The sequence below is a fragment of the Aquarana catesbeiana genome, linkage group LG01 (assembly GCF_042186555.1).
Source record: "Aquarana catesbeiana isolate 2022-GZ linkage group LG01, ASM4218655v1, whole genome shotgun sequence".
NCBI lineage: Eukaryota > Metazoa > Chordata > Amphibia > Anura > Ranidae > Aquarana > Aquarana catesbeiana.
This window is the reverse complement of record NC_133324.1, coordinates 502,857,639-502,871,651: the sequence shown is the minus strand read 5'-3', so window position 1 is coordinate 502,871,651 and position 14,013 is coordinate 502,857,639. Positions and strand designations below refer to the sequence as shown.

General features: G+C 43.0%; 1 protein-coding gene across 1 annotated transcript in view; it reads right to left on the bottom strand.

Moving 5' to 3' along the window:
- The window catches only part of INSR (insulin receptor), a 252,051-nt gene that overhangs the window by 33,859 nt on the left and 204,179 nt on the right, over positions 1–14,013 (bottom strand). The window contains exon 15 of the mRNA XM_073593061.1: positions 8,763–8,830. Coding sequence (XP_073449162.1) covers positions 8,763–8,830 — 68 coding nt within the window. The remainder of the gene's footprint in view (positions 1–8,762; positions 8,831–14,013) is intronic.

The window sequence follows — 14,013 nt, the reverse complement described above, 5'->3', positions numbered from 1 at the left end:
TCATTATTTACTCCACTAAATACATCCTATATTTAAAACATATCTTGTTCAGAAACAGTTTTAACTTCCGCTAACCAGCTACACCAATATTGTTCATAATGTTTTGGACATCCTCTATTACAATAAGTGTCTTTATACATTAGACTATTATTTACTAGATGCTTCCAAAAGGCCAATGAAGGAGGAGCTGGCTTTTTCCAACATAACGTGATTGCCTTTCTTGCGTAAAAAAGAAGCAAACTTATTTGCGTTCTTTTTGCCACTGTGGGGATGATATATCCAACCAGTCCCAATAAACAAATCTCCATATTCTGTCTTAGAGAAACCGATGTAACTTCAGCAATCACATCTAAAATTTCTGTCCAAAACATGGTGATAGCTGGACAGGTCCAAAATACATGGGAAAAATCTCCTGTAGAACCACCACATGTCCAGCAATCGCAAGAATGCAATGGGCTCATTTTATGTAATCTATAGGGTGTATAATATGCTTGATGAATTATCCTAAATTGTATAAGTCTATCTCGAAGAGAGACTCGAAGAGAGACTAGGACTTGAAAAAGAAAACCCCATATATCCTCCCATTCCTCTTCTCCCAATTCCAGAATGTCCCGCAACCACCGTGCCCCGAGTCCTCCCATATCAGGTAAAGATACTAGGTAGACACAGACTTGGTAGGTTTCCTGGAACATTCTGTTCTCATCACTTGTTCCAGGGCAGACTCTATAAGTTGAGGTGGACCTTGGGAAAATTGACCCCAAAAAGCATGAGAAAGCTGCATACAACGAAAAAAATCACCCACTGGAATATTAAAATGTGATGACAATTTCAAAAAAGATAATAAGACTCCTTGATGTACTATTTGGTCAATAGTTATAACGTTAAACTTAGCCCAATGATACGATTATAGATGCACTAGAACAGGGTAGTCTACCATCTTCCATGTATGAAGCGGTGGTGGTTGTGTTGCTGAAGCCTGGGAAGAATCCTGATCAGCCTATAGTCAGGAGTCCTATAGATCCATTTCACTTAACCACTGACCTGAAATTGCTTACTAAGGTTATTGCTATGAGACTCTCAAAAGGTTATAAGCAAAATCATCCACCAAGACCAATCGGGGTTCATACCTAACCGTTCTACGGAAAATAATCTCCGTAGGTTATATTTAAATATGTAAATTCCTACAGATAACCAAGGACACAGGGCTATTCTTTCACTTGATGCCGCCAAGGCATTCGATAGTATAGAGTGGCAATACCTATGGAAGGTTCTGGAGAAATTTAACCACTTGCCAACCAGCTCCCCTGAGCAAATCGCCGAAGCTGTACAGCGAGCGCTTTAAGGGGTATGTGGGGCATGTGCATGATCAAATACCACCAAAAGGAAGCTCTACTTGTGGGGAAAAGAGGACATACATTTTGTTTGGGTACAGCGTTGCATGACCGTGCCATATCGCAAAAAATGGCAGCGTCAGGAAGTGGGTAAATCCTTCTGGGGCTGAAGTGGTTAACCTGGGGTGCACTTTTATCTCTTGGAATAAACTGCTCTATAAGGCCCGATAGCTCGTATTAGGATTAACAATACTTTATCTCCCTCCTTTGAATTGCACAGGGGTATGAGACAGGAGTGCACCCTATCCCCATTATTATTTGCCCTGGCAATAGAACCGTTCAGGGCTGCCATTAGAGGGGACCCTAACATTTGTGGATTTAGGCCTCATTCACACGAGGCGGATCCGCTCAGCGGAGTCCACCAGCTCAGCAGGAGATCTCTCCGTTGATCTCTGCTGAGCCGGCGGATGACAGGTCCGTCTCTGCTCACTGAGTGGGGAGGGGCCTGTCAGAGCGCTGCTGATTCCTATGGAGGGATCGGACGAAAACGGACAGCATGTCTGTTTTCATCAGATCTCATCTGATCCGCCAGGACGGATGCGAACGTATCGCCATATGTCTGATTTTAGCGGTTCGGATGTCAGCAGACATGGTCACCGCTGACATCCGTCACTCCACAGACCTGCATGGAGCGTCCGTTCAGGTCCGCCTAAAAAACTGTCAGGTGGACCTGAACAGTCCGTCCGTTTGAAAGGGGCCTTAAGCGGTGTGATATGGAGGAAAAAGTGGCACTGTATGCCGACGATGCTCTTCTCCTGGGTGATACCTCTGACTCTCTGGCGGGTCTCATGTCATTAATACAAAGATTCGGGACCTTCTCGGGCTTCAAAATAGTTTGGGACAAATCCATGCTATTACCGCTGGATCCCCTTGCTTCACCCTTACCCCCAATGGCAATGCAGATCAAAGTAGTAGATACATTTCTGTACCTGGGAATAGTTATCCACCCTAACCTAGACTCGCATTGATATGGAGGAAACAAGTCCCCCGTATTAAGCTGGAAGCTCTGCAGGAAGCAAAGGACGTGGGCGGGCTAGCACTGCCTAACCCATATTACGTTTACTTAGCAGCTCAATTGCATCATATTACAGGCTAGCTTAACCTTGAGTCCTCTGACCCTGTTAGAAACATTATTATAACACTGTTATCTAATGACAATCTTATGAAATGTATAGCAGCATGAGAACTTAAAATATTGTCACAATATCTCACATTGGCGCTCATAGATAGAATTTGGGGTAGAACTAAACAACACTTCCAATACACGGGTTATACCAACTACTCCCATATCATTAACAATAATAATTTTCCGGAACTGGAAAAGCTACAGGGTTTTTCCAACGGGTCTAGATGTGGTTTGGTTTATATTTTGCAGCTATAACGTGGAAACCTAGTGGAAAGTATGGCTGTAACTAATGATTATTTTCATAATCGATTTGTTGGTTGATTATGGTTTTGATTAATCGGATAACAACCTTAAAAAAAGTGTGGTGTATAATTTAGTTAATATGTAAAATATAAATAACCAACTATATGGTTAGGCAGCAAAATCTAATCCACTCTGAGAAGAACAGACAGAAGAGATATACTGTATATACTATTAGAGGTTGAATCTGGTAAATATCAGACTCAGAGATCAAATTTTCTTTTTAAGGAAAAAAAAAAAAAATAGACTGTTTTGCAGATTTTCAGACAGAACTGTAATCCCGTATATACTCGAGTATAAGCCGTAATGAATATAAGCCGAGGCACCTAATTTACCACAAAAAACTGGGAAAACTAACTGACTCGAGTATAACCTGAGGGTGAGAAATGCAGCAGCTACTGTGGGTGGAAAAGAGGGTCAACAATGCCCATCTGCAGCTGCATGCCTCCCTGTGTCCATTGCAACCCTTCCCTGTGTCCATTGCAGCCCTTCCCTGTGTCCATTGCATGCCTTCCCTGTGTCCATTGCATGCCTTCCCTGTGTCCATCGCATGCCTTCCCTGTGTCCATCGCATGCCTTCCCTGTGTCCATCGCATGCCTTCCCTGTGTCCATCGCATGCCTTCCCTGTGTCCATCGCATGCCTTCCCTGTGTCCATCGCATGCCTTCCCTGTGTCCATCGCATGCCTTCCCTGTGTCCAACGCATGCCTTCCCTGTGTCCATTGCAGCCCTTCCCTGTGTCCATTGCAGCCTCAGTGTGGCAATCTGCCTACCTGATCAGCCCGTGTCATGCAGTCAGACGGTGGCTATTCCAGTGTACAAAAGCAGAGTGTTCCCCTATCACGGACGAGGAGGAGGAGGCGTGGCTTTTGTACACTGGTCGGCTGCCGCCTGAGCATTACACATGGGCTGATCATGTAGGCAGATGGCAGTGACTCAAGTATAAGCCGAGGGGGGCACTTTCAGCACAAAAAAATGTGCTGAAAAACTCGGCTTATACTCGAGTATATACGATATAGTGTATGCTGGCCATACAAAAACAATGTCTTCCTTCAGAAAAAATGTCATTATTTAGTAAGGCTATAGGACTATATGAGGAACATAACTTTGGATCTTTAGGTGCCTTATAGCTAAGGACAATATGGGCATATCTCATGGAATCAGGAAGAGACCCCTCTACTAGACACTTTGTATATAAATCTACAAGCTTTGAAGCTAAAAAATCACCATGTGTTTTGCAAAATTTATTGGAAGTCCATCTGGACCCGGAGCCATCCCAACCGTGAAAGAACGTATGGCCATCAAGACCTCCTTTAAGGTAATAGGACGGACGAATGCCCCTCTCCCCATCTGACAACCAGCCTAGAGCTACCTGATCCAAAAGCACAGACAAGTCTCCAGGGCGGAAATCCGAAGGGAGAGAAGAGGTATAGAGAGAACTGTAATACTGACTAAAGACATCTAGAATTTCCTCTGGAGTGGAAACCTTTTCTCCACCAGGATTAATAACTTCTGATATAAGTGTAGCTGGATGATCATGTTGTGCCAACATTGCCAAAAATCTACCGTTTCTGTCTCCTTGCACGAAAAATCTCTATTATTATGCAAGTCTAGCCTAGTAACCTCAGTCATATGTAAATGAAGATCTCGTTGAGCAGCTATTAACGACTCAAAATGATTTAAATACTAGAATCTGAACCATAAGTTTACGTTCAGAACTCTACTAAACTTTGTAGGGACCAAGTAGTAGCCGACTGTTCTTTTCGGAGCGTAGCTATAGAGGAAATATATTGACCCTGAACATATGCCTTAAAGGCATCCCATACAATATCTGGAGAAGATGATCCAACATTATTCTCCCAATATTCATTTATCAAAGGTGATATATTTTATGGCTATATCTGGATTGGGGACCCAATGAGATCCTAATCACCACTGTGATGCATTTTTTAAAGCGGGAATGCGAATTAGCAGGAGACTGTGATCTGATAAACGGCTAGGTAAATATGTAGCTTCTATAATATGCGCCGTCAAAGCTGGATTAGCAAATGTCAAATGTAAACGAGAAGTCGTCCTATAGGAGGTAGAAAAACATGAATAAGCACGTTAAGTTGAATTCTTTTATCGCCAGACTTCTACAACTCCAGTCACCTGCGCCCAATTATGTAATTCAGCAGAATAATGTTTAGGCGACACGGGTCTCTCTCACTCTGGGGACAGAATAGAATTAAAATCTCCCATGAAAAGTAATTTTGCTGGACAATGTGGGACAAACTTCTCCAGAATTTCGTTTAATACTGTAGAAGAAAATGGAGGAGGAATATAAATTGCAGCTATAACATAACATTGTTGTCCAAGCTTGCAATCACAACATATTTACCCTGAGGGTCTGTATATACTGTATGTCCTTGATTATGCAGGGAAAAGATTTATCAAAATAGACACACCTCTAGCATAAGAAGAATAGGTGGCACTTTTAAGTGTCAATAACTTGCTACCAATCAAATGTGTTTCCCGCAATGAAATCATATGTGGATTATGAGATTTTCAATATTGAAGCATCAAGGCACATTTAAACTTAGAATTGAGCCCACAAACATTTCACAATAAAACAGAGAGTGTTATTATCACGTGGAGCCGTCATAAAGGAGAAAAATATTTAGAAAAAACAGGGAGAAATCTAATCCATAAGGAGGGTTTAAGGAGCAATAATAAATCTACAAGCTCACATCATACACCAACCTGTGAGACAAAAACCAAAAAAACCCAACTACACTAAATTATATACCCTGCCCTTTTCTAAACCTGCCTTAAAAAAACACAAATTAAAACAAATATGGCAGGGGGATAGAAAGGGCTTCAACCCTAAACAATTAGCAAAACTGGTTATTGCAACTACCATTTCCAGTTAATCTTTCCTAAGCATATACATATCCTAGTAGAAGTAAAAGAAAAGAAGAAGTGAGAGAAAGAGGAAGAGACAATAGAGAGAAAAAAAAAACTGCCTTTTTGCAGTATCTCAGGCGGGTAGTCTGAAAAAAAGAAGTTTGGAATTTTCATACCGTAGATCCGACTTCGCGCGGGCTGTCGTCAAAATACGATCTTGGTCCCGATAACTTAGCAAGCGAAGAAGAAAGGGACATGGGGGGTATAAAAAAATATTACAGGGGGGACAGAGACCCCCTGAAAAGGAATAACGGGCGGACCAAGCTGCTTTATAAAGGATATCATTTTATTATGCAAAATACAGAAGACACTAAAACTGGGTACCCATCACCAACACCAGGGTTATATTAAAATTAAGACAACGTTGTCCATTTAAGAGCAGCTGCATCACACTGACCGCACACACACACTGATTATCCAATTGTTAATTAATTAAAGTGCAGTTCCTAATACTGGACTAGTCTACAAGTCCCGGTGACAAACACCATAATGAAATATGTCCATCCTGCCACTATATTCTTTAATAGGACTCCTTGATGGGGTATGAATGGATAAAAGATAATTGGTTGACACTTGTGGTATTCCCTGAAGTGATATAGTTATCTGGAGCATGATCCAATTGTAGGCTGGTGTTAAGTCAGATGTAAATAGGTGGCATATAGCCACAGTAAATGAACAGTCCAAAGAGCCAAGTAAACAATTGTCCAAATATTGCTATGTGAATTTAATAACACATGGGATTCCACTGTTGAATAGCAGTACATAGATAGTCCCTGTATTGCAGAGTAGACTATTGCAGGCTGGGGAAGATAAGGATCAAATAAAGCTTTTAAAGGACCATTGGTCCGCTCACCCGACCGCACCGAGGCAGTGGTGTCACACTCCGGACATACACAGCAAGCCAAACGCTGCGTAGTATCGTCCGATGAGCTGCAGTGAATAGCCACCGTCAGGCTATCACGCTAGTGGATCTTCCAGGCCACCATCCAGCTTCCTCAGCCGAGTTAGTTCCTGCTGACTTCAACTGGTCAACTGTGCAAGCGTGGGCGTGGCGTAATACGTCATCCGTGACGCGGGAAACCTCTCTGTCGTGGTGTAAACCTTGACATGTTTCACCAGATAGCACTGTTTTTTTCAAGCATACCCTTACATAGACAATGTTGTCTTAATTTTAATATAACCCTGGTGTTGGTGATGGGTACCCAGTTTTAGTGTTTTCTGTATTTTGTATAATAAAATTATATCCTTTTATAAAGCAGCTTCGTACACCCGTGATTCCTTTTCAGGGGGATCTCTGTCCCCCCTGTAATATTTTTTATAGCTGCTTTAATCAGTCACGGAGACCGCACTAATTATAAGTGAGTCTGCAGTAGTAAGGACACTACACAGGTATGCAATTTACTACCGAATGTAGTGCTATTTAACAGTGAGTTTATGGTCTCCCCCCCCTCCCCTTTTTTTGCTTAGGACATGGGGGGGGGGCCTGGTTTAGGAGATATAGGGGAGATTCTATGTGCTCATTCTACCACAAATGTATGTGGCATATCTTTGAGTTCCAGTAGGGTAATCCAAAGTTGTTCTGTAGACTCTGCTCGTTTATTGCCGCTGCCAGGATGTCCATACTGGAGGGAGCAGTCTCCAATCCCTCTCCTGCAGCTGTCTGTGTAGTAACAGACATAGCTGCACGGGGAGACTTTGTGGCTGATATGGCCGCTGAAGGAGAGGAGCGGGAGTACTGACTGGTGCTCGAGCAGCGCGTGGCTTACCTGGGGCCATACTGGTCTGCTAATGCAGGGATTTGGAGTCACTTCAAAGGCTGCAGGGAGATGTAAAAAATCTCTGCTAATGCTCAATTCGGAGCTCGGCTTGCCTGGATCCATGCAGCGATATGGGCGAGGAGGCTCAGAGAAAACCTGAAGCTGCAGGAGAAGAACTAGGGACACCCGACCGCTCCCAAGCCGAGCATGCCGGATCTGAGGCCACAGCAAGCCACCAACAACAAGAACCAGCAATTTCCGGCACCTTCCTCGGCCCGAAGAGAAAGAGAAAGGCTCCACTAAACACCACTGGAAGGCACGTTGGAGCTCTGGCTCTCAGCGTTCTTCCACCTTACATCCTAGCCACTCCCCCCAGAAGCTCTCTTCCCTGTCCTACCTTACATAGGGCGGAGGTCAAGAGGCACAGCAGGTCTAAAGCTGACATCAGGAGGTAGGACAGTTCTGGACAGAACTTTTCCTGTTAACCAGCTTGTGATTGGTTGCTAGCAGTGCCCTGCTTCCTAGCAACCAATCAGGTAGCTGGGGCAGCTCCCACCTTCTGTCCAGCACTGTGCTGCCTCCCGATGTCAGCTCTGCAAAGATGACAGCTCTAGCAGCAGCTGAGGGGAAGAACCAGCTCCTAAATGGCATGACTGTGGTGGGTCCTAATGGGACTGGGACCTAGAGAGGGGTCTGCCATTTAGTGATGCCTGGCGCATTTCCCATTTCCTACGCCTCACTACCATCAATATGATGAGCAGTCGATGTGGTGAGGTGTAGAAGGTGGTGGGGTCAAGCAACAACTCCTAGATGGGAGTACATAACTGCATTAAATGAGCCCTGGATTTTGGGGCTCCCTTGAACTGTAGAGGAATTGTCAAAGTATGTGTACACACACCTCAGGGTCAGTTTGGGTATGTTTAAAAATGTCCATTTTAAGGAACAGATGTATTATGGTTGTAGCCCCTGCACATTTCAGAAGCTGGTAGAATGTATATCAACAAAAAGTTATAAGCTCTCCTTAAAAAAGAAAAAAGCTAGTGGTGTTCCTTGCGGAGAAACCATGAGGGACCTGAATTGGCAAAACAATAATTTACACACATTTGGTGACACATAGCTGTCAATAAAATATCAACACAAAACTTTTCATTTATGCTTTATATTAAATACTACAAAAATGCCATCCTAGGACCTCCACCTGGTTCATACAGACAATTATTTTGAAGTGTTACAAGCACTTACCTTCACTTGCGCTTAGATATTCTGGATTAGATGAAGCATATAGTGGTCCTGATGGGCCTTCTGCATCTCTATAAAACAATACACACAACAGTTTTAGGTGACTTACATATGTTAACTGCAGAAGATTTTACAAAATCAACGTATTTGATGAGCTTGACCGTTTTAACATTTGTATGTATGTTACATCTTAGGTTTAACCTCTTGCTGACCATGTAACACATGTGCAGTGGCAAGGAGGGTGGGCCTTAAAAGCCACACACTACGCAATTGTGTCCATGGCAGCTGAGGTCTCGGTGCTGAGCACACACTCCCAGCATAGACAGCTCCAGGTCTCCTATCGTCAGCGGAACAGGCAACTGATCATGTAACCACTGTAACAGGAAATCACAGTAATCATGTGATTGCAAAATCTGTTCCAAATCTAGGCATTAAGACTCCATATATCAAGAGCACCGAAATGATTATCTTTCTCCTGGAATGCTTGCAATTTTACAGCCCTCTCCTGTTTAACCACTTGCCGACCGGCTCCTGTACATATACGTCGGCACTTTGAAGATGGATATCTCGGTAACGGCAGCAGCTGCTGCCACAACCAAGGTATCCATCTCTTCAGGAGCTGGTCGAGTTTACGATAATGGTGGTCTCTGCGGCGGATTCTGCGAGATCACCGTTATCGGCAGCGGGAGAGGGGCCCCTCCCTCCCGCCGTTCACCCGCGCCCTCCGCCGCTTACCGGAGCCGTCGGCAGCGGCGGAGGCGATCGGGCCCTTGTTGTGACTGGGTATGGAGACGAGTGAGGCTAAGATGGCCCCCACCCATCTCCATACCATAGCAGGGCGGAAGCGACATCAAAATGTCCCTTCCGCCCATACGTCTTAAAGGCACATTTTTTCAATGTCATTTTTTCAAATTTTATTTTATTGCATTTCAGTCCAAATATGAGATCTGAGGACTTTTTGACCCCAGATCTCATATTTAAAGCGGAGTTCCACCCTAAAGTGGAACTTCCACTCATCGGATTCCTCCCCCCCTCCGGTGTCACAATTGGCACCTTTCAGGGGGGAGGGGGGTGCAGATACCTGTATAATACAGGTATCTGCACCCACTTCCGGGTATAGCTAGCCGCAGCTAGCCGCAGAGTCTCCGCCCACCCCCGTTGTGTTGTGGGAAATACACAGTTCCCACAACACAACGGGGACCAGTGTAGACGCGCAGCGCGACTCGCGCATGCGCAGTAGGGATCCGAGCAGTGAAGCCGCAACGCTTCACTTCCCGATTCCCTCAGTGAGAATGGCGGCGGCAGCACCCGAGGATCGAGGGACGGTTCGGCCTCGGGTGCCGACATCGCTGGACCATGGGGCAGGTGAGTGTCCTTATTTTAAAAGTCAGCAGCTGCAGTATTTTCAGCTGCTGACATCAAAAAAAAATTTTTTTGTGAAACTCCACTTTAAGAGAAGATGCAAAAATACTCTTGCGCACAGGTGTATTGGCTAAAAGATCCCAAGGGTTCAGGAAGGACTGTGGATTTCGGCCTTGCTGCTCTTAAGGATGGGATTGTCCTAGTGTTAAATGAAAAGAAAGAAAAAAAGAGCGCACCAGCCTAGTGCATTATCCTTGACAGATTTATTAATTAAAAGCAAGATAAAATCTACTCACAAAGGTCGAAGAAAAAATCGCATTGTATATGGCACAGAGGCAAATAGTCCAGTGATAGCAGTTTTCCAGGTCCCAGGAAGGAGGCGTACGGACTACTGCTGGCTAACGCGTTTTGAAGAAGGGTAACCTTCAAAACGCGTTAGCCAGCAGTAGTCCGTACGCCTCCTTCCTGGGACCTGGAAAACTGCTACCACTGGACTATTTGCCTCTGTGCCATATACAATGTGATTTTTTCTTCGACCTTTGTGAGTAGATTTTATCTTGCTTTTAATTAATAAATCTGTCAAGGATAATGCACTAGGCTGGTGCGCTCTTTTTTTCTTTCTTTTCATTTAACACTAGGACAATCCCATCCTTAAGAGCAGCAAGGCGCTCTTTTTTTCTTTCTTCCCGCTTTAAGAGAACCTGTCATGCTTTTTTCTATTACAAGGGATGTTTACATTCCTTGTAATAGGAATAAAAGTGACCCAATTTTTTTTTTTAAACAGTGAAAAAATAAATAAAATCAAGTAAAATAAGAAAAAAATTATTTTTTTAAAGCGCCCTGTCCCGACGAGCTTGTGCGCAGAAGCGAACACATACGTGAGTAGCGCCTGCATATGAAAACGGTGGTCAAACCACACATGTGAGGTATCACCGCGATCGTTAGAGCGAGAGCAATAATTCTAGCCCTAGACCTCCTATGTAACTCAAAACATGCAACCTGTAGAATTTTTTAAACGTCGCCTATGGAGATTTTTAAGGGTAAAAGTTTGACGCCAGTCCACGAGTGGGCGTAATTTTGAAGCGTGACACGTTGGGTATCAATTTACTTGGTGTAACATTATCTTTCACAATATAGAAAAAAAATTGGGCTAACTTTACTGTTGTCTTATTCTTTTATTCAGAAAAGTGAATTTTTTCCAAAAAAAGCTCACTTGTAAAACCACTGCGCAAATACGGTGTGAAAAAAAGTTTTGCAATGACCGACATTTTATTCTCTAGGGTGTTAGAAAAAAAAAACAATATATAAAGTTTGGGGGTTCTAAGTAATTTTCTAGCAAAAAAAAAAACTGTTTTAAACTTGTAAACATCAAAATCTCAAAACGAGGCTAGTCTTTAAGTGGTTAAATAGTAAAAAAAAACAAAAAAAAAAAGTAACACCATTTCTCAGATATGTCAAGGAGTATAAATTCAATCAAATTAAGAAAAGGAACATAGGTAAAATGATACAAGTTGCTAATATATATATTTTTTTATAGATTTTACAGATATGTTCCTTTCAAAGACCTTCTGAAGGGACTGAGCTTTGAATTTTTTCAGTTTCCAAAATAATCAGTTTTTTTAACGTGTATGTAAAGGCAAACTTTTTTCTTTTAGTTTGAGTCGGGATTGTTAACCACTTCAGCCCCGGAAGGATTTGCCCCTTAATGACCAGGCCCTTTTTTGCGATATGGCACTGCTTCGCTTTAAGTAACAATTGCATGGTCATGCATGTACCCAAACAAAATTGATGTCCTTTTTTTACCACAAATAGAGCTTTTTTTGGGTGATATTTGACCACCTCTGCGGTTTTTATTTTTTGCGTTATAAACAAAAAAACACAGATAATTTTGAAAAAAAACAAAACAATTTTTTACCTTTTGCTATAATAAATATACCAAATTAAAAAAAAAAAAAAAATCACAAGTTTAGGCCAATATGTATTCTTCTACATATTTTTGGTTAACCCACCCCCCCCAAAAAAAAACAAATCGCAATAAGCATATATTGATTGGTTTGCGCAAAAGTTATAGAAAATAGGGAATAGATTTATGGCATTTTTATTATACATTTTTTTTTTTTTTTTTACTAGTAATGCCGACGATCTGCAATTTTTAACGGGACTGCGACATTGGGCAGACAGATCGGACACTTTTTTGGGACCAGTGACATTTATAAAGCGATCAGAGCTAAAAAAAGCCCCTGATTACAGTTTAAATGTCACTGGCAGGGAAGGAGTTAACACTAGTGGGTGATCAAGGGGTTAACTGTGTTCCCTGGGTGTGTTCTAACTGTAAGGGGGATGGGCTACCTAGGACATGACAGAGATCGCTGTTCCCGATGACTGGGAATAGAAGATCTCTGACATGTCACTAGGCAGAATGGGGAATTGCCTTATTTACATAAGCAGTTCCCCATTCTGCTTCTGTACACAGCGATCGCGAGTCACCGGCAGGCATCGAGTCCGCGGGAACAGCGGGCGCGCCTGCTAGCCTCCCTGCACAGACTGATGTACACCTAAGGCGATTTGCACAGGAGAGCTGACCTGCCACAGTATGACGACGACGGCTGGTCGACAAGAGGTTAAAGATTCCCATCAGGTATTTCTTTTGGCTATGTCCCATCTATTTCTCTTCATCTCCTATCTCTGAGACACAGCAGAAAGTAAGAGGAGATCTCTTTAAAGAGCAGGGATATTGTCTCTTACACAGTTGTCACCAGAGCAGGTTTCCCAAATTAAAAAGGTCCTCTAACCTCCATTCTCTGTGAAAACTCAAACATTTGAGTGAATGTGACACTCATGGCCAACATCCGTACTGAGTAAATCGAGAAAGAAAACTTTATGATTTTATATATGGTCTCTATACTCTGTTTTGGTCTATAGAGTCTGATTTTCTTTCTTTTTTTTTTCTTTCCCCTTGAAACAATTACACTATTAGGTTGGGATCTGTGCAGAGATTTCCCTGCTCTGAGACAAAAATCAAGGTACCAGCATATTGAGTGTGATCGTCACTAGAGAAGATTAGCAGAACAGTTAACCATTTACACATACAGCACAGTAGCTGCCACCACGTTTTAATGGCAGCACACAGTTCAAAGACAAGAAAACCAGTGCAAAATGATATGTATGTACAGCACAAAAATTATAAGACAGACAAATATAGGCAATCCCCGAGTTACAAACACCCGACTTGCATACAATTCATACTTACAAATGTAGGGAGATGACAGGAAGTGGGAGGAAATCTACCCCTAGAAAGGGAAATTTCCACAACAATCCAAAACTTTCAAAATCCAATTGTCACAGGGACAGAAAGTGAGGTGAAATTTCTGAACAGGGGCACAGACCGTGAACATTACAGGGGTGTTAGTGATTCTAAAGGTTCGTTTTTTTTCTTTTAAAAATAACAAACGTTATACTTGCCTCCTCTCTGCAAGGGTTTTGCATAGAGCGGCCCCGATCCTCCTTTTCTGGGGTCCCCTGCGGCGCTCCTGGCTCCTCCTCTTCTTGAGTGCCCCCTCTGAGAGATGCTTTCCAAGGGGGCACTCGTGTGGGCGCGCTCCTGAGTCCTGCTGCTGCGTCCATTGACACAGATAGCAGGACTCGGCCCCGCCCCTCGTGTCACTGGATTTGAGAGGGCATCGCAGATCTAACTACAAAGTGCTTGAGGGGCATGCTAAAGGGGGCTGTGGATTATTATATTATGTTTCAGTGGACACACCCTTACTGCTAATTATCCTAAATACAGTACATCTATATTACCATTTGGCACATTTTCACAATCCGACAACCAACATATTGTAGCCCCAGACCATTTGGCTGGCAAAAGACCAGAGCACTTTTTGCGGTTCGG